Source organism: Urocitellus parryii, chromosome 4, assembly GCF_045843805.1.
Source record: "Urocitellus parryii isolate mUroPar1 chromosome 4, mUroPar1.hap1, whole genome shotgun sequence".
NCBI lineage: Eukaryota > Metazoa > Chordata > Mammalia > Rodentia > Sciuridae > Urocitellus > Urocitellus parryii.
The window spans coordinates 197,548,862-197,571,314 of NC_135534.1; the positions used below are offsets into that span (position 1 = coordinate 197,548,862).

Here is a 22,453-nt window from a genome sequence, read left to right on the forward strand (position 1 = left end):
ACCCACGCGGAGCCCTGCATTTCATATTGAGATGTGCATACTGCCATATCTAATTTTGCTCATTCTATTTCAGGGTACAGTGGGAAGAGCCTTGGAGCTGGAGAGATCTAGGCTTGAATCTAAATTCTGCCATTTACTAGTTATGCCTTGTTACTAAGTAACATAGCCTCTAAGAGAAAGATGAATGAGTTGTTTCAAGAAGAAAAGTTATATGTGTAAAGCTTTGAGCATGGAAGTTTAATGGTGTTCACTAATGTTAATTTCCTTCTGTTCCTCCACTACCTCTCCTGAATCATGCAGCTTCTTTAGACAAACAAGTCAGCCAATAAAGCTAATATTTCCTTCAAATATCTATAATATCTGTTTTGGTGGACATTTTATTCAATTGCTGAACTTTTTTTTAATTTTTAATTTTTTAGTTGTTGATGGACCTTTATTTTTTTATTTATTTGTATGTGGTGCCGGGAACTGAACCCAGTGCCTCATGCATGCTAGGCAAGCGTTCTAAAAGCGATCTACCACTGAGCTACGACCCTTCAATTGCTGAACTTTTAAAACATCAACTTAAGACAAGCAAAAGTAAAAATTAATTAAATGGTCATAGTGTATGTGTTGGAAATTGGAAAAAGGGGAGGGGTATGTTACTGACAACATAAACTGTATTTTATTTTCTTTTTCGGGGGATGGGAATGGTACTAGGGATTGAACTCAGAGACACTCAACCACTGAGCCACATCCCAAGCCCTATTTTGTATTTTATTTAGAGACAGGGTCTCATTGAGTTGCTTAGCACCTCGCTTTTGCTGAGGCTGACTTTGAACTCATGATCCTCCTGCCTCAGCTTCCTGAGCCACTGGGATTACAGGCCTGCACCACTACACCCAGCTGTGTTTTCATCAACATGAAAAACATATCTATGTCCCCCCATATACTTTTTAGAATAAAGCAAACTTGAAGGTATTGAAAATCTATCCAATGTAATAAAATGTCTCCACAGAAAAATGAACCATAAATACTTTTCCTGTGCCTCCCTGATCTACAGCACTGGGGTGTATACTAACCCAGTTCTGAATGCCATGCGACTTTAACTTAGTAAAAGAATATGGAATATCATGTTAGAAGACTTTGAATTGACTCTCCTCATTCTGGTAGTTAATGGTCATTGAAGCCTGGGCTAATGATGTAATCTTGCTTTTATTATTATTTATTGTAATTTGGTAGATAATCATCCTTATCTACCTATTGTTAGAATAAAAATAAAAGAATACTATTAATTGGAAATTAATAGTTTTAATTACAGATACTAGTAATTTTTTATATATTTTTATTTTTTTGTAGTTACACACAATAACTTTTTTATTTATTTTTATGTGGTGCTGAGGATCGAACCCAGGGCCCTGCACATGCAAGGCCAGCACTCTTCCGGTGAGCCATAACCCCAACCCCAACAGATACTAGTAATTTATATTCCCTGGAAACCAATTTAATTTATAAACACAACAGGAAGCTTGAAAAATCCACTGGAGGTAATCCAGGCAAACTGTTGGTAGGAATACAAATTAATATAGTCATTATGAAAAACAGTATGGTGGATCCTCAAAAAATTAAAAATAGAACCACCACATAATCCAGCAATTCCTTTACTGGGTATGTATCCTTTTTTTTTTTTTTTTTTGGTACCAAAGATTGAACCCAACGGCACTTTTCCTTTTTATTTTTTATTTTGAGAAAGGATCTAACTAAGTTGCTCAGGGCCTCACTACATTGTTAAGGATGGCTTTGAACTTGTGATCCTCCTGCCTCAGACTCCCAAGCCACTGGGATTATATATTCAGCATCCAGCTGGGTATATATCTAAAGGAAATGAAATCAGTATATTGAAGAGACCTCTGTACTCCCATGTTTATTGCAACACTATTCACAATAACCAAGAAGTGCAAACAACCTAACTGTCCACACCAACTGATGAAGAAATACACACAAAAGAATACTATTCAGTCATTAAAAATAATGAAATTTTGTTATTTGAAATAACATCGATGGAACTGGAGATCATTACGTTAAGTAAAATAAGCCAGGCAAAGAAAGTACTACATGATCTTACTCATATGTGGAAGATTAAAAAAAGAGGTGATCTTATAGAAGTTGAGAGTAAAATGGTGGTTACCAGAGATTGGGAAATGTAGCAGAGAAGAAGGAACAGGAAAAGGTGGAGCAATGGTTACTAAATTATAGATAAGAGGAAGGAGTTCTGGTATGCCATTGCACAGTAGGATGACTATAGAGAAAAATTATGTACTGTATATTTCAAAAAGCTAGAAGAAAGGATTTTGAATATTTTTACCATAAAGAAATGCTAAATGTTTAAGGAGATAAATATGTTTAACCTGACTTAAACATTACACAATGTATATATGTACTGAAACATCACATGATACTCTATTAATATGTGTGATTTTATGCTTTTATATATGTTAAATTTTCAATTCAACTTTAAAAAACCAAATTGGTGAAATACACAGAATGTGTGTTAAGAATTAATCTATGCAGAACCTTAAAAATGAAATTCATAATTTTGACCTAATCCTACATATTTTGTCACAATAATTAAAGCTGAAACACATGTGTCCCTTTTCACAGGAAATCTAGAAAAATTTCAAGTTCAAATCTCTCTCTGGGATTGAAAAATTTAGATATTTTGAGTGGAAATTTTATCCAGGGAGGGAAAAAAAGTTTAAAGTTCTGTATTTCTCTCTACCCTTCAAAAAGCACATTTCTTCCTATGGAAAAAAAATACATGAGATGCAAAAGCCATGCTGATTTAATTCTCTTTCAGGGGACACAAGAAGACAAAGCCTTCTCTGTGGGAACAAGAGTTCTTCTATTTAGACTAATGTTTCCTCCACATAAGTTCTAGAAGCTTTTCTTTTTAAACTTTAGAGAAAAAGGATATTAAATCAGGCTATGGGTTTGATTGGATTTCCTAACCATATTCTAATTATTTATCTATAATGGCAAGTCCTCATGCCAACAAAGTAAGTTTTTTTCCTTATCCTAATTTCTCTTCTGAACTTAAGGCTAAGAATTATCACTAGGACCAGTAACTTTGCCCTCATAATAAAATAGTAAAACTAGGCCTGGGGAAGTAGCTCAGTTATAGAGCTTGCGTAGCATTCACAGGCCCTAACTTCAATTCCCAGTGCTAAAAGGAAAGTAAATAAATATAACCATCTATATTTTCTTGGTTGTTCCAAATAATAATTCAATTAACATTCTATTTAAAAAGAATATTTTCCCATTAATGTCCTTCTTCTGTCCAAGGTTCCAATCTAGTATATCACTTACACTTACTCATCATGTTTCCTTAGCCTCTTTCAATCTGACAGTTTCTCAGTCTTTTTGGTCTGTTATGACCTTGCAGCTTTTGAAGAGTTGGTCAGGTGTTTTGTAAATGTCCCTCAACTTGGGTTCATTTGATGTCTTGTCACAGTTAGACTGAGGTTATGAATTCTGAGGAAAAATATCACATAAGAAATGTACCCTTTCTCATCTCATCATATTATGGGGTACATAATATCCACATGACTTATTACTGAAGGTATATCATTTAATGTTATCACTCAAATGATAATTTTTAAAAAAATTTTTTAGCTGTTGAGAGACCTTTTTTTTTAATTTATATGCAATGCTGAGAATAAAACCCAGTGCCTCACATATGCCAGGCAAGTGCACTACCACTGGGCCACAGCCACAGCCCCTCAAATGATAATTTTATAATGCTAGGAATTTACCTATGTGATAGTAAACTTAAAGGCAATTAACAAACACAAAAGGCAGAGGACAGATGTGGTTTGAGCCTGTTTCTACAACTTACTAATAGTCTGTTTTGAGGCAAATAAAGTTTCAGTGTCTTCATCTGTAAAATTGGAACAATACACTTTAAATTAATTATTATTTTTTTAAATATTTTTAGTTGTAGATGGACACAATATCTTTATTTTGTTTATTTATTTTTATATGGTGCTGAGGATCAAACCCAATGCCTCATACATGTTAGGTAAGTGTGCTCTACCACTAAGCCACAACCTCAGCCCTCAATTAATTATTATTTTATCCTTACAATTTAGTACATATAAAGCACTTAGCCTGGTACAAAGCCAACATTCAATAAATGTTAATGTTGGTCATTACAGAGTTGATGATGGTACAGGTTGAGCATCCCTAATATGAAAATCTGAAATCTGAAACTTTTTGAACACAGACATTATACTCAAAAAGCTTTGGATTTTGGCCAGGTGCAGCAGTGCATGCCTGTAAGCCCAGCTGCTCAGGAGGCTGAGGCAGGAGGATTACAAGTTCAAGCCCATCCTGGGTAAATTAGTGAGATCCTATTTCAAAATAAAAAATAAAAAGGGGGCTGGGGATGTGGCTCAAGCGGTAACGCACTTACCTAGCTGCTGAGAGCCATTGCCAAGTAGGAATGACACATGGCATGACCCAGGTCATTTGCAGTGACATTGCATGTCATGCTCAAGGACCAGGGCGGATCAGGGTTTAGGGCGCTCCTTGGGTTTAGGGCGGTTCCAGGTTTAAGGTGTATCCTGCTGGGAATAGGGCGTATCCTGCTGCCTCCAGGCACCCACTCCTTGAGTTCCCGTTGAGTTCTCGTGGGATTCAGAGAGTATTTGGGATTCAGAGCCCAGTGGAGAGCGTGGATTTTGCCCAGAACCTGTGTGTAGAGTGCCGGTGACAGTTCGAGAATAAAGAGTTGCTGTTTGCATCTACAAGGTGTGAGTGGCTCGTGATTTTGTGCCCAGCCAGACTGCAGCACCTAGCAAGTGCAGGGCGCTGGGTTCGATCCTCAGCACCACATAAAAATAAAATAAAGATGCTGTGTCCACCAAAAACTGAAAAATAAATATTAAATATCTCTCTCTCTCTCTCTCTCTCTCTCTCTCTCCCCTCCCCCTCTAAATAAATAAATACAAATAAAATAAAAAGGGCTGGAGATGCAGCTCAGTGGTATAACACCTGTGGGTTCAATACTCTGAAAAAAGTGTTTTGGATTTTGAAGCATTTCAGACTTTGGATTTTTGGAGTAGGGATGCTCAACTGATAAAGACTATACAAATATCCTAAAATCTGAAAAGCTACAAAGTCTGAAATAATTCTGGTCCCAAGCATTTCAGATAAGGATTACATAGTCTACTGTAATAATGTTAGTATCATTTGCAAGTTTGTGGTATTTTTGACTCAGAATGAAGTCAAACTATAGACCAGAAAACACTGTATTATAAGACTTTAAAACTTTTTATGTGTAGTGAAATGTCCTATTAGGAAGATGTTTAACTAGAGATTAAAAGTGTGGTTTCTTTCTTCTTTAGAAGAGAAGTTTACAATTGCTCTTCCATTTGGGCAGTAGAGAATAACTGAAGCAGATGCTCCCAAGTCAATTACTTTATAACTTTAAATATAAAGTTAAAACCCTTTGTATTTCCAATGGTTAAAGAATAGTGTTTCACCCTTGAAAAGAGAGGAGGACTTAGGGTTGGTTGGTGGAAAGACTCTGCAAAATGTCTTCAACCTTTTGGGACTAACTTGCACACTGGATGTGGTTGCATGTATAAACTGAAGAAGCTGATTATGCAGATCTACAACTTAGAAGCCCTAATTTAGAGTATTCTTGAAAGAACTTGGCATTAAGGGAAAAGTTTCATTCTCCCTCAAAAAAAAAAAAAAAAAAAAAAAAAACACCACTCGGACTCTGCCAGGATCTGGACCAGTAAGAGTATCACTGCAGTAGAGAGCAAGCATTATCCACCAGGTTGTTCAGGATTAGACTTCTACTCACAATTCACATTGCAGTGAGAAACAGCAATATCAATAAACCAATCAGAATCATGTCCGTTTTATGACTACCATCACAGGACTGACCCATAGAGTTAATGAACAATTAGTAATTAACTATTGAAAAATGAGTTCTCTCTAAAGGACAGTATTGCACTTTATGTTACTGAGGTATAAGAGAATCAGAAAAATTAATAAGAAAAAATTGGAGGTATGTCTATATTTGAGCTTTGTTTGTGGAAAAGTTTGACACTTACATAAACTTTCAATTTCTACATATCTGCTACCCCCCAAAGACCTCCCTATAAAGATTAACCATTTTAAAAACTCTTAAAAAGTAAAGGGCCCTTCAACTTGTTTTTAGCAACCCAGAAAGAACATGAGTATGAGGACACTCAGCAGCACAGCTTATAGGGGACTAAAATCTCATGGGATACAGTGGGTGGTAGCAATTTAATTCCTGCAGCCTGCAACAAAGGAAGAATGGTAAGCATATCGAGGGGTATGAACCTGAAAAGAGCCCTAGGCTGAGTATTTCCCTAAATTCAACTGAGAAATACAAACTTAGATTGTACAATGTATTAATACAAAAAATGGAAAATTTCTAAAGAATTATGTACAGAAACACTGCTGTCATGGCACTATTCTCACCATCCTCCACTCTTGTCAATATTCTCTCATTGTTATATATATAACTAAACTAGAAGCTCCTATGGAACGAAACCCATTGTCTTATTTGTATTTTATCTCTCATAAAGTTTATGGAATTACCTGCACATAGTATAGTATTTGGTGTCAAGAAAATATTCAATTGTTTAATAAATGAATTTCTTGATACCAAATAAATAAATAAATAAATGTAAAGATATTGTATCCATCAACAAGTAAAAAAATATTTTTTAAAAATTCCAAATTGACCTAAAAGTGGCTTAACAAGGTGAAGCAAGTAGAGGAATCTACAATAAGGCTTAAGGACAGTGACGTGTTTGATCAAAAGAAATATCTCTGTTTCATAAATTTTTGTTCAGATCTTAAAAAAAATATCAACTCATGTGACATTCACAAACAATAGCTGAGGAAAAAGGTTTTTTTTATTCATTTGACTACAGTTGATATCTAATTAATAATTAGAAGACCAGGAAGGCAAATTATGCCCTGTATTAAATGGAAGTTTTAAGATAAAAGTGCACCAAAAAAACTTGGAGCTTTCCAGACTGAACTAGTTATACATCATTTACACTTAAAAATCTCAACATACTCAGTACCTTTTTCTGAAAAACCACTTTCTGACCATTTATTAATGTTTAACTTTTAGAATTTGTTTTTCCATGGCCTTAACATGAACCTTGGTGTGATATACTTAATATACCTTCTAAGATATAAAGCACTTGTTTATTTATGGAAACAATGAACCATAATAACAAGATAAAGGATAAGTTGAGGTACTTTTGACCAAGATGGATACCTTTAAAAAATTCCATTTTCAGGTAAAAAATATTGAAGTATACAAAAAAAATCTGATACTGGTATAATTACAGGAGTAACAATTGGTGTGCAGAAAAATGTTATTTTAAAACAAGAGCTATGTCTTCTATTTTTCTATAAAATAACATAAGAATATACTAACTTATAAGATTTTTTCTAGCGATCAAATTTTTTCCTTACTCTTCCAGAATTACAAAGTACTAAATAAGAGTTTGCATAAACAGCTGTTTACTCCCATGTATTACACAAGAGATGATTTTTAGAGCCCTAACTGAATGTGTATCTTGGAGGTGTTTTGGCATTTATTTGAAATTTATTTTGGTATTAGTTTACTTCATAAGTAAAATTTGCCTTATATCCTGTAGCATATTCTCATCAGCAAAAATGCAAAGTAGTAAATAATTCAAAATATATTGTATAGCAGCAACCATAGATTTTATGGAAAGGATATTAGGTCATTTTAAAACTTCTTTATTATCTTACTAACACAATCTAAAATAATACATCTTGTCTACTAACCTATTGGAGATACTAAAAAAAATTCTCTCATCAGTATATAATAGTCTACATATAAAGTCAGACCTGGCAGTATTTTTAAGAGCTACATGAAGAGATTTAAGGTTTGACTAGTAATACTGTGTTTTGACATCAAATACTATCCATTCATTTATTAAATCTATATCAAAATGTAAAACAGGAAAACATTAGAAATGTGTTCCCAAAGGAAAAATGAAAAGTTCATATATTATAGACCAACTCTTTCCAATTAAACAGGTTGGAACACCAATGGTGACATGAGGGGGTGGCCATCTGTCAGTACATAAAGGACTTTGTGTCTGCATACAAAGGCATTGCTCAACCCACATCTGGCTCCTGCAGCCAAAATCTACCCTCACTAGGGCAACTCCTGCTGAAATATAATGGCATAAAGGACAGGGAAATTAATTTTTTAAAAGTCAGTTGTTTGTTCCATAGTTTTTCAATGTGTGAGAGAACCAGGACAGAATTGAGTCTGCTTTTTTACTTTTATTTATTTTTGGAATGAGAACAGGGAGTCAAAACAGAAGAGAATTTGAGTAGGTGTTAGATAAGATTTCTCATCTCATTGTATAATCTTGGGAAATTCAATTGAACTAACTCTCTCTCTCTCTCTCTCCCTCCCTCTCTCTCTGATGGATATAATACCTTTATTTATTTTTATGTGGTGCTGAATGCCTCAGACATGCTAGGCAAGCCCTCTACCAATGAGCTACAACCTCAGTCCTCAATTGAATTCTTATGTTTTACTCCATGTGATAAGTTCTTTTAATCTCTCTTTATTTCTAATTTATAACTTATAAGGCAGACCTCAGTTTTGTACTCCTCTAGAAATCCTTTCCTTATAATTTCAAATTACCCCTATTCTTTTCCTACTCTAAACAACTCTACTTACAAATTAAGCATATATTTATCAACTATTTTATATTGTATTCTAGTTGTTTGTGTCCTTTAGTCTTGCAAAGATTATAAGTTTCTTGACAAAGGCAATTGTAATATTGTTTTTATTCTAAAATGTTGCCTAATACAAAGAGAAGGCAATATAATACATATTGCAAATGACATTTGTTCATCAAAGGGATGATCCTCTCATGTTCTAAATTTCTATTAATCCAAAACTGGGATTAGCCCTTATCAAGCAGAGCTATTTACATAGCATGAGTTACATCACATGAGGGTTAAGGTCTAATTACCAAGGACAATTAGAAGCTATTCCTAGAAAATAACAAGTAGTCTAAGTCATAGCATCAGAGTTTCTTACAATAATCACTCTCTTGACCCAATACCTGAGATTTTGAGAAAGGTTATATCCACACAGTGGCTAGGAAAACATATTCTAGATCTATACTGCAAATGTTTCAATGTTACCTCTTTTGTTTACTGGTTATCTCCTGGTAAATTAGGCAAATTACCTAACTTCCAGTTGTTTTCCTGTGCACATGAGAACAGCAATAACAGTGTCTATCTTATATTGTTGCCATGAAGATTAGATGAATAAATCACTGAAAAGGGCTTAAAATATTGCCTAATATGTATTTAATTAATTTCAGCTATTATTATTCTAAAATATAGAATATTCAATTTTAAATGGTATAATAGGGTTTTATGAAAATGGAAGCAAACAAGTGAAAAATCTTTCCTTTATAATGAATAGTTTATTTTTTAGCCTATTAATAAAAAACAAATACCTCAATTCTTTCTTATACTCAAGTCTGGTTGACCTAGTCCTGCTCTTTTAAGATACTGATTCAATTCCTCACTACTTTCTGTTTTGGTTTAGATCTGGAATGTTCCCCCCGCCAAAAAAATAAATATTATTCTGCATTAAACCATAGAAAAATGTTATTTTTTCTCTAAAATGTACATACCTATCCTTGTAGCCAAAGACAAATAAGAAATAGGGAAAGTAAAAGAATTAAAGATTGGAAAAAGGAAAAGTGACTGGAAGAGAAGTGAAGAAAGAGGCCAAAGTATTGTGAGGATTATCTAAAGATAAAGCAATCATCTAGAACTCTGACAGGATCATTGTCAAAGAGACAACAGTGAGCCATGTGTATAAAATAAGGGGTGATGCCGGAGAGCAACAAGGATTTGGTTGGAACAGCATAGTCTGTTGCCATGAGCTTCACAGGTTTGTTTGTTTGTTTTTTTCCTAGGAGGAGAAAGGGAGAGCACTCAAGAGGTATGCAGATAATATAAATTCATATGTTACTTCATTGTCAAAAGAAACCTACAGGATAACAAAACCTAGAAGTTACACATAGAAAATAGCCCATGCAGAGTAAGTAATAAAACAGGTATTTTCTACCTCCTTCTTAACTTTAGTCATTCATTACTGAAAATCAGATGTTCTATATGAAATACTAACAAAAAACCTATCTCTCAATATTTTGAATGAAAAAAAATACAATTCAAAATGACCAAAGCCAGAGTTATAGCTCAGTGGTAAAGCACATGCTTAGCACATGCAAGACCCTGGGGTTCAAAATTTAGTACCAAACCAACAAACCAAAAAAAAAAAGTGTACTAAAATATAGTTAAGCACCCCAAAAAGGTAACAAACTCCCAGGTTAGGATGCAAAATGTTGAAAACATCACTTCTGGATCAAAACACATTTCTAAGGTTATCAACAGCTTATAAGGCATTAAATCATCTTTGTTGATATCTGGTAAACCTTTTAAATCATATAAATGTGATTCTGATTCTAACAATTATAACTAGAATTTAATACAGACTCCCACACATTATTTTGTTAAAGATGTAGTATATGGCTTATTCACTTTTGGACAGAAATACAAATTTTTCTTCCCTAAACATCAGCCAAACACATTTAACATGGGGACATTTGGGAGTCAAATACTAAGAGACTTTCTAATAGGAAAAAAATTAACTATGAAGTCATTCTACGGAGTCTTCATATTACATTTGTTCAATTGGACTGAAAGGCTATATTAGTGTAAAAATAGGGCAAATTAACAATCCCCACCAAACATCAGAATTTTCATATTCCAAGTAGGAAAATAGTAGCGATCTCCTCAAGAGAGTTTCTGTGAAGATTAAATTAATAAGTTAGCATAGTGCCCTAGTACATAGTACATGCTCAATAATTATTAGTTATTTATCTATTCCTATTATTTTTATTATCTTTCTAGCAATTGTAGCTTATAAATATTTATACATACAGAATATTCTTTGATCCTTAAGACATAACAACTGTATGCAAGAGAAAGCACATGGATTTCCACCTCAAAAGTAAAATGATAAATGCTTAAAATAAGTGCCTAAAGTTACTTGGTCATTTAACAATACCCACCATGACTGGAGATAAGCCACCTATAAACCAACAGTTGCCAAACTTTTTCTTAATAGACCATATGACTTGCAGGCCATATGGTCTCTGTTGCAACTATTAAACTTTGCCACTATAGCACAAAAGGAGCCATAAACAATGCTAAACAAATGGGTGGGGCTATACTGCAATAAAGCTTTATTTATGAAAACAGGTTGTGCGCTAGATTTGGTTCAGGGACTATGGTTTGTTGATCCCTGCCCAAGACTTTTAGGTTAGCAGTCCTATGTATTTTTATAATACTTTATGGTCACTACCTATTTTCAGGATAGTGATTTATCATTAAACTTCTAATAGCATTAACCATCAGGGACAATATAAATCAGAAATAATTTGTGAAAGAACTTGAAGACAGTAATATACACTACATAGATATTATTGCGACTGTTTTTTCCTCTTCTCCAGCTTTTAAAACTCTCTTTTGTCTCTTTCCTTATTTCTTTCTCCTTTAATAAGGCAGTTGGCTTTAAAGTAAATACTTTTCTATTTTCCTAAAAATTAGAGGCAAATATGTTTGCAGAATCTTATCTTAAAAGATATGGTGGACATTTGATGAGATATTAAAATAAACACACTTATCAATGTCTTGTCTTAAAATAGTAGAAATGTGAAACTTTGTAATATAACTTATATGGACATGGGTTTGGGGAGGGAAGGGAAAGGGTTAAGTAGAGGGAACAACAGTAAGCAGCTACTATATTCTCAATCTCAAAGAACAGAGTTATTATCAGTTTTCTCATTAAAGATGTTACACAGGGGACTGGAGTTGTGGCTTAGTGGTAGCACGCTTGCCTAGCATGCATAAGGCACTGGGTTCGATTCTCAGTACCACATACAAATAAATAAAATAAAGGTCCATCAACAACTTTAAAATATTAAAAAAAAAAGATGTTACACAGTGTGGTAGTAAAGACACCAGACTTGGAAATAGAAGACCTAATTTAGAATTGTTTTTTTTTCCAATTACTATTTTTGTGACCTAGTAACCTACATATAAGGAATTGCTGTGAAGACTAAGACAAATAACTATGTTATAATACCAAGCATCATAAACATTGATTATTGTTGCATTTGAAGTTATAAACTTCCTAATCAAGGACATTTCTATATGTGAATAAAAGTACAACATGATACAATACAGTGCAATAACATGATTTGTAAAGCGTCCAAAATATCTATTGCTAAGGATAAAGTACAAAAGCACTTTTTTTTTTGCCAAGAAGATGAAAGTTCTTTAAAAACATTCCCTTGTATACACCAGAGATATTCTTTGAAATTAAAACAAACCAGGATTTATTACGTGATGTGTGCTGTACATTTTATGTACATCAACCCATTTAACCTTTACAACAATCTTGAGATGAAACTAATCCAATAAAATGAAATGACTTGCCCACAGCACACAATGTCTTGGATTTATACCCTGGTTACACTGATTCTAAAGCTATATTCTTTTTATTACATAATATTCTTTTCATCTTTTTGACTTGGGATCCACATAAAGCTAAGTGCCTTATATAAGGCCAAAGAATAATTAATTTTGGTTTAGTAGTAGGTAAACTTTACATAACAAGGCATGGTTTCACCAGATCCGTCTCTCCAAATCACAAACTTTTTCAGGGCTATTTAATCTGGTTTTGGCCTCAAAAATGTAATGGTAAATAGAATGAAACCAGTCCATTTACCACTATCTTTTTAAAAAATTGATATAATCAAGTGAAACCTTAGATGTTCAACCCTAGAATTTTGATAGGAGAAAAAAACCAAAGAACAAGTTTCCTTAAACTCCAATCATACATTAATAAATAAAACAAAATATTTTCATTGGAGATATCTAAAAGTTAGCCCTTCCAGAAATCAGATTCCTTCCTTAATTTTTTTACATGAAATTTAGAGAAACTATCACAAAATAAAATTGGTGTCCCCAATGTTTTTGAAGAACTAAATCAGTAAATTAGAAGCTTTTGGGTTATGATATTACATGTAACATACAAAGTGAGGGAATAAAAATATATAAAATATTTTATAAATTTATGATCATTCTTTCCCTTTATTTAAAAGAATCTTTATTAATCCACCCTTTTTTCCCCTTGCTAAAATAAAATGAACTTTACCTCCATCCTCTATGCTTACCTGTTGCAGAGGACGCTGAGGGCCCCATGTAGACTACAGTGACATGGCAGACAGAGCCCAGAAGTGTGATTCAGGTAAAAGCCCTTCTTGCAGGCTTCACAGTGAAGTCCCTGATAACCTTTCTGACACTCACACTGCCCTGTTGTCATGTTGCAGTAAGTCACATCCAGGCTTCCAACCCTAGAGCAGTTACATACATACTCTGAAAAGGAAAGGAAAGAGACATATCAAACAAAGTTCAATACCCTCTTAATAAAATGAGCTCTATTTTATTTCTCATAATAAATGTTTGTGACAAATTTGTAAGGCTTGATAAATTATTTTTATCTAGTACTAATTTACTTTCTATACTGTTAATTTACATTAGGAAAATGTAAACGGGGAACATAAAATTATGTATGGTTCATAATTATAAAGCTAACATCCTCAATTTCCCTTCCAGTACTCTTTATGTTATTAGCTTTTATGAATTGGAAGCCTCTAAAAGCAGGCTTTTCTACATGGCACTGAGAGCACATGCTAGAAATGAAATGTGAAATAATAAATAATACCACTGCATAACAGTAAAGACCTAAAATACTGATGATTGAGTCCAATAACATATACAAGGTCATATAAGATTGTGTCACAGCCGTAATCATGAGCTAATATGTTCCACCTAGGAAGAAACTAATAGAGGATTGAAGATTTAAGGTAAGGAAATGATGAACAATGAGTCCAGAATAAAAAGACTGCAGGTTCATCAAGATCAGTAGTAAAAACCAACCATAATGTGTCTTTCCCAAATTGAAAGATTTAGAAAACAAATATTTTCTTTAGGTATATTTCAAGCAGCTCTTTGGATGAAAATAATTAGAAGCCCTTGGTTTTATCCTTCTAATACAAAGACTTATTTGAAGGTTAGGATTTTTTTTTCTACTACATCTACTCATTTTATTAAAAGGAAATGATTTTTAACATAGTTTGACATATAATAAACATAGTATTTTGTAAGCACCTCCAAAAAGATGTAGCAGAGAAAACAAAACTTAGAATATATTCTAGGTATAAGTTTCAAAGCTTCGGTTCAAAATAGAGATGAACTTAGACTAAAAGAAGTCAGAGAAATCTATGGTACAAATTATACTCATGAATAGGTAAGACAGTATATAAACTGGTAACATACTGATAAAAGTTTACTTCAGAAATACAACCCTTACATGCTATTTTTTATTGTTTTTCTAAAAGTTCCTGAATAACTACAAATGCAGCGACTTGAGAAAAGTTAAAAAGGGATGTTCCTTTTTATCTAAAAAAAAAAAAAAAATTAAACTTCAAAATTCTTTGTGTGATCACACATATCATATCCATGCAAGACAAAACAAAGGATTCCATGAAGAAATTCCCACTTGGCCAACTCTGTACCTCCTATGCATCTTCAGTTCCTAACCGTTGGTGTCAGTTAATAAACAGGCTCTTCACACTTCTTTTAATTTATACACATAGTGGGTGATTTGTTTATTTTATGCATATTCCAAGCATGGATAGTGGATTAAAAATTCCAAAGGAAAGTTCAGATTTCTTTAGCCCCAAGTATAGGAAAGGAATCGGCTTGCCACCACAATCAAAGTTCTTTGTTTTGGGACTGGTGATGTGGTTCAGTGGTAGAGCACTTGTCTCACATGTGCTAGGCCATGGTTTCAAACCCTAGCACTAAAGAGAAAAAAAAATCTTATTTTAACTAAGCTACATAAGCATGGTATTTCTTTGAAAGAGTTACATATTTTTACTTTATATTTACTTTCCAGGCATGTGTGTGTGGTGGGTTTTGTATATAAGAAAGGCATGTTCAGTAGCTTTTAAAGCTGCCAACAACAACTTCATGGTAAGACCTTTGCTTCACCAAAAATAGACAGAATGCTTAAAATAACATTTTTCTTCTGGAATTTGGCAGAAATTCAACATATATCCAACTCTTCCTGCTGGACAAATTTCATCACAGGTTAAACTAACCAAATTATGCTGGTACAGAAAGAACTAGCTAAAGAAAAATAAAAAGAAGTTTCATAATAAAGACGGTAAATTTATTCTACTTTTAATATTAAAAGTATTTCCATCTGAATAATCAATCAGTATTCTCAATGAATCAGATATAATTAGCAGTATTTTTTAAAGAATGCAATTAATCTAAGAACTCAGAGATTAAAAACACAGTATTTTTTTCAGTAAAGATTTAATGGATAAACCTTCAGTACTAACCAAGTTCATTGGCTATTTTTTCTACTGAGTAAATTCAATTTCTTCATTACCTCCTGAACAAACTCTTGTTAGTCCCGTCTCTTAACTTTTCCTCATTCTGTGCACTTGAAATGTTTTCTGTTCTTCACATATTCAAACCTTCCTCCTATTTCAAGAAGCTGAAACTTAGTCCACCATAACTTCTAACTCTATTGCCCCTCCTAACACCTACTACCTGGAACTCTCCTGAGAATGTGAAGAGACAATAAAGCAAAACAGTTCTGTATGCAGACCACAGAGGCAGACAGCTAAGGTTTACTATGATACTCTCTCACTAAATTTATAACCTTAGGCCAATTAGTTAACCTCTGTGTGCTTTCATTTTCTCATCAACAAACAGGGCCTAATAATACTATCTATAACACTCATCCCCAAAACTGGGTTTTGGAAGTACTGCAAATAATTAACATAACAGCTGGGGAAAAGTGGGAAGTGATACTAGAAAAAATAACATAAATGTAATTCATTTGTTAGATTCACAGGCCACAGCTTTGTTATACCCCATAGACAAGATCTGAGAGCCTAGGAATGGATTTATTACCATGGCATCTTTGGTCAATGTCTAGAAAATGGAATTAGTGCCTTGTTATACAGAAATCCAAGTTGTGAGCCATCCAGGTAAGAAATAAAAGGATAGCCTGTAATACTAGGTTCCATGCATCACTAATATGTGTGCCTACAAACACAGTGATAAAACAGAAGAATTTAGGATGTGGTTTCAGAGAGGATGAAAAACAAATATTCATTAATTATATGCCATGGTACTAATCATCCTACCCATAGTAAGGTGAATGGCAAATATTTTAGCAAGAGAGACCATCCTAGTTGTGGGAAGGAGGCTGACATCAAGACAAAGATGTGCTATCGTGTTAATACTTTTCCCCAAAATAAGCAAAGAAAAGGAAGCAAGAACAAAGCACACCAAGTGTTAGAGAGCGTGTACATCTTGTCATTTGTAGCTCAGAATCTGAAGTTCCTTGATTAACCTCAAAAGAAATGACCTAAGTGAAATGAAAACTAAAATTTCAGATCCTTCATGGTTCTGGACATTTGTGGGGAACCAGATAGGAGATAATGCAGAAATAATTCAATCCCTTAGTAGAATGCCAGCAATATGAAAAAGAGAAAAGGAAATTTCAATGGTAGAAGCAATGGGAAGGACCTATAGCAAAGACAACAGGAAATGCTGACTTTTAATGAGGAGGAATCTCAGACACCAGAACTCAAAGGAGTCTCTGACATGATTAATGGTAGGTCATTAGTGTGAATGTTAATGAGAATGAAACAATATGAAGAGGACACCAAAAGATAAACACAAATAGTATCAATGAAATGTCAAAAAGTTCATTCAGTTGCCTAAGTAAAAATATGGAATAAAAATTTGCCAAGTAGCAGGTTACCTTCCAATGCCCTATACTTCTTGGGAAAAGTATATTCAGAAATAATTATTCAGAAATAATTAAAGCAATGTAAATGTTCACAGAGAGAATATAATCTTTGGCAATTTTTTTTCTTTTTGTATTTGCAGTTTCTGGAGAACAATGAGACATAGTGATTTGAACCTTGAAGAAGAATAAGAGAATAAAATCTGGTGCCAAGCTGCTTTAAGCATTTGAAAAGAGAAATTCAAAGGTCCAGGGGCTAGGGGTGTGGTTCAGTGGTAGAGTGTTTACCTAGTATGTGCCAGGCCCTGGGTCTGATCCCCAGAACTGGAAATAAAAGAGAGCAGGAGGAAAAGAGAGAGAGAGAGAGAGGAAGAGGAAGAGGAAGAGGAAGAGGAAGAGGAAGAAGAAGAAGAAGAAGAAGAAGAAGAAGAAGAAGAAGAAGAAGAAAATATATATAAAGGCCCAGAGAAAGAATAGTTCCCCAGAGAACTTCAACTTGTGAAATAATTTTGATGTAAAAATATCCAAAGAAATCACTGCATATAAATCAAATGGTGCACTTTTTCAAACACTCCTTAGTAAGGACCAACCAAGAGAATAATTTTGCTTGTAAGAACAACAAGAACCTTTGTACACAAACACCTGTCTTGATAAGCAAATCTGTTATCTGCAGCTATTTTGCACTAATGCTGGGAGTTTTTAAAAAAATATTAGTTGGGCTAGGGATGTGGCTCAAGCGGTATCCAGCTCGCCTGGCATGCCTGTGGCCTGGGTTCAATTCTCAGTACCACATACAAACAAAGATGTTGTGTCCGCCGAAAACTAAAAAATAAAAATATTAAAAAATATTCTCTCTCTCTCCTTAAAAAAAAAATATATTAGTTGTGATAGCATGTCCTAGTGAATATGTCCCCACTCTCTGTGCTTCTGTTGTAATTAACTATGATGTCTGGAGGCACAAGCAATTTAATACAATAGTGTGATAGCTAGCTCTTTATAGATATTTTATATTTAAAATAAAAAAGAACTATAGCCAGTGACAGTGACATGTTCCTCTAATTCCAGTGGCTCAGGAGGCTGAGGCAGGAGGATCACGAGTTTGAGTCCAGCTTCAGCAACTTAGCAAGGCCCTACCTAAGCAACTTAGGGAGACCCTGTCTTAAAATAAAAAAATAAAAAGGACTGAGGATGTAGATCAGTGGTAAAGCTCTTCTGGGTTCAATCCTTAGTAGCACACCCCCCCCCCCAAAGAAACTATAAAAGCAATAAATGAAAAATTTGAAGATGTATGAAAAACTTGTTTCTTCAGTCAATTCATGATGCAAACCTCTTAAAACAAAGAAATGTTAAATTGATAACAGTATGTTGCTAAGCTAAAAGTGATTATAAACAAGTATTGCATTTAAACAGATATTGGATAAATAATTGAACTTTAATACAGAGGAATCTAGTTCATGAGTACATCCTGAAATTCTACTATAAAAAGTTGAGTAAATACCTTTGCAAAACACAATTTACAATCCCATATTCATTTAATAATAATTTTACTCATACTTTTCAATATTTCAAATACTATTATATATGAAGAATACCAGGGGCTGGGGTTGTGGCTGAGTGGTACAGTGCTTGCCTAGCACGTGCGAGACACTGGGTTCAATCCTCAGCACCACATAAAAATAAATAAATAAAATAAAGGTATTGTGTCCAACTACAACTAAAAAAAATTTTAAAAAGAATGCCAAAAAAAACTGTTCTAGGCTTCTCCTAAACTTTTCACTCTTCCTTTATTCAGAAGACATATAAAATATACTGTATTGATATAATCTTTTATTTAATATCAAATAAGCAAAAACTAGAACAAATATATTCAAAATGCATTAAGATTCAGTACTTCCCTTGTAACTAAAAATTTAAAACATTTAAAAATTCAATTAATAAATTTAAACTTATCTGAAAAATATTTCTAAAACATTACTTTTATGAACTATAAGCAAAGTATACTAAAATATACTTTTATAATTAAAATAATAATAAGGACTGGAGTATAGCTCAGTGATACTATTTGTCTAGCATACACAAGGCCCTGGGTTCAATTGTCAGCACCACAGAAAATAGAAAAAGAAAAAAAATTATAAAAGGTGGTTTTTAAATGTACCACCAGATTTTATTTTTTCCAAATATTCCTTCAAAGAGGGGAAGGATGTTCCTCCAAGGCTTCAATATATCTAGATTTCATTTCTCTATTTGGACCTGCATACTTGATACTTTAGTATCATCACTCGGAAATCTTTATAAGTCAATAGCTAGAGGTCATCTACAGTTATGAAGAAATTGACCATACTGAGTTTACTGTTACATGAAACAAGTTGATTCCAGGATATGAAACATATGGGGAGTTTAAGGACAAAAGTCAGATAACATGGTCACTTGTCATGCTGGAAGAATTATTATTTCCCGCATTCTATCTTAATATCAAAGAATCAACCATGCTTGCATCTTCTCAGAGAATAACCTCCTATGCCTCTGCCTTTTCTCACCCCTCCTTTTCCCCCTATTAATTGTGGCCCAATGTTTGAAAATAAAATGAGGCAAAGAGTACTAACATAAAATAGGTACCCAATAAAACATTATTATTTTTAATATATGGATTTTATTATCTTTATCAGAAGAGTATTATCATTTACTGAACATATATTTAAGATTCTGAGAAATGAATAACGGCTATTCAAAGTTTAAGTGCAAAAGAGAGAATTCAAACCATAGCCTCAGCTGCAAAAGCAGATAAAAGTAGTGCTACTCTTTACATATACATCACAAACATTATAAGAACATACATTGAATGCAAGTCAAAGAGCAAACTAAACATTAGAATGCAAAGAGTGTATTCAGGATATAGCTGGGTTGTAGAGTGAGTGCTTAGTAAGCAGGAGGCCCTGGGCTCAATTCACAGCACCAAAAACAAACAAAACAACAAAAACAAAAAATGGCAATGATTAGCCATCTGTTAGAATGGCTAAACAAAGCAAACAAAAACCTCACAATACCAATTCTTGGCAAGGATGCAGAACAACTAGAACTTTAAAAAGTCACTTGTGTGAGTGCAAAACAATAAAGAAACTTTTGAAAATAGTTTGATCATCTCTTATAAAGTTAAATGATACACCTTTACCATATGACTCAGCAATTCCATTCCTAGGTGTTTATCCAAGACAAATGAAAATGTATTTTCACAAAAAAACTTGAACACAAATGTTCATATCATCGATATTCATAATCACCACAACTTGGAAAGCATCCAAATCTACTTTAACTTGTGACTGGATAGACGATGGTACAGCCACAAAATAGTAATAAAAAAATAAATAATCCACTGGCATGCAAGAGCATGAATAAATCTCAAATATGTTATGCAGAATAAAAAAAGCCAAACTCAAAAAGCTATATTATATGATTCCATTTACCTGATATTCTAGAAAAGACAAAACTATAGGGGCAGAGAATAGACTAAGGCTTTGCCAGTAGTTACAGATAGGAGGGAAAGGCTGACTACGAAGGAGATGCACAGGGTTATTTTGAGTGGGGAAGGAAACTGTTTTGTATCTTGATTACATTTATCAAAATCAATAGAACTGAATATTCAATAAGCAAACTTTATTAGATATAAATTTTTAAATAAGCAAAAATTATACTTAAAAAAAGCAATAAGGTTTTATTAGATTGGATTTTTAAACTTTCTTGAAGGGATGCCTTGGTGTGCCACAAGCAACTACTTTAGCTGGACTGTGGTTTTAAAGTCAACCAGAAGATTCAACAATAGCTCAATCCTTTACTAAGTAAATGTTACAATTAAGATAGAAGGAGGTAATTAATGTGTCGGCTGATTATTACATAAGGAGCTGTATAACATTCTAGGATTTAAAATGCTGTCTAAATAAAAGGAGTGGCAATTACTATGTGTATGGTATATTTCTTCTTTTCCTTTTGGCTCCAACTTAAATTTGGGGATGTAATTGCTCTTGTGTAAAATGAGGGAGAAGAGAGGAAAAATGAACAATAAAAGATGTACAGGATTCCCATTCCTTTTTTCACTTACAATTGTTTATTTCCTTTAGATATTCATCATTAAAAATTTGCCTCTAATGAGGCACAATAGCACACACTTGCAATCCCACCTACTGAGGAGATTGAGACAGAAAGATCACAAGTTCAAAGTTAATCTCAGCAATTCAGGGAGGCCCTTAACAACTCAGTGAGACCATGTCTCAAAATAAAAAGTAAAAGGGCTGGGGATGGAGCTCAGTGATACAGTGCCTCTGGGTTCAATCCCCAGTACCCCCCCACCCCCCCACCAGCCCCTTTAGAAAAAACTTTGATTCTAAACTGTTTCAACAAAGACTAGGAAAACACATATAAAGATAACAACTTTGAATCTACACAATATATCCAATTTAGAACTTCATCTTTTTCATAAGCCCAGGATAGGACCTAGAAAAAAACAACATCTCTTCTGGTTTTCAAATTGAAAAGAAAAGGAAAATTAATTGACAAAAATCAAAGAATTCTTAATTCAAACCTCTATCTGTGTATCAATTCTTTAAAAGCCAATGAACTATATTATCTTTACTATGTGTACGGTATATTTCAAAATACACTTTTAATTAGGACCATATTTCATCTTTGTAGGTTTGGAGAAAAGGAATCTCAGAAAAGGAATCTCATTCTAGGGAAAATAAGTTCTCAACAGAGTTTTTATTTTTATAAAGGTTACTCTAGCATAATATTGATAATCACATTACATTTCACATGTATATTATGCCAAGGTAGGGTCACAAATCTTTGAAAAGCTGAGAAACTTAATATTAAAACTGTTGAGTTTCTTGAGTTAAGCCAGACCTTGTAGAAATGTGGAAAGTTTTAGGCCACCACTTTCAAAGAAAAGCTTTAAGATTTACCTCTTCAAATGAAAATGTAGCCATTAAATCTTCCAATCACAAGTTACTATAAGGAAACATTTATTCTACTTTATGGTGGACATATGAAAATAATGGGACTATAATCCAGTTTTTGTATTGTTGTTTAGTGCTACTTGCCCCTGGCTCATTGCCAATTTTCCAAAATTCAAAGATAATTAATCTAATAATTGAGACTAAAAGACAAGTTCTGAAAATGTAACAGCTAACTTTTCCTACTAAAAATAAAGACAACATTACCAGTTATTGAGCATGTACTACCTGTGTATCAGACATCACACTAGAAACTATACATATATGGTATCCTTCTGCCAGTCTTGCAATATAGGCAGTTTTAAATAGGAATCTGAGTCTCAGAGAGATGAAACAAATTATTCAATTAACCAGGAATGGAGAAAGGACAAGAACCCAAATGAATAACTCCTAAGTACATTCATTTCATCATAAGAAGCTTCTACCTTTGAAAATG

The 22,453-nt window shown here is 33.5% G+C and overlaps 1 protein-coding gene across 1 annotated transcript in view; it reads right to left on the reverse strand.

Annotated features, from left to right (window-relative positions):
• Megf9 (multiple EGF like domains 9) overlaps positions 1–22,453 on the reverse strand; it is a 94,167-nt gene that overhangs the window by 30,887 nt on the left and 40,827 nt on the right. Inside the window, exon 2 of the mRNA XM_026408650.2 lies at positions 13,353–13,554. Coding sequence (XP_026264435.2) covers positions 13,353–13,554 — 202 coding nt within the window. The remainder of the gene's footprint in view (positions 1–13,352; positions 13,555–22,453) is intronic.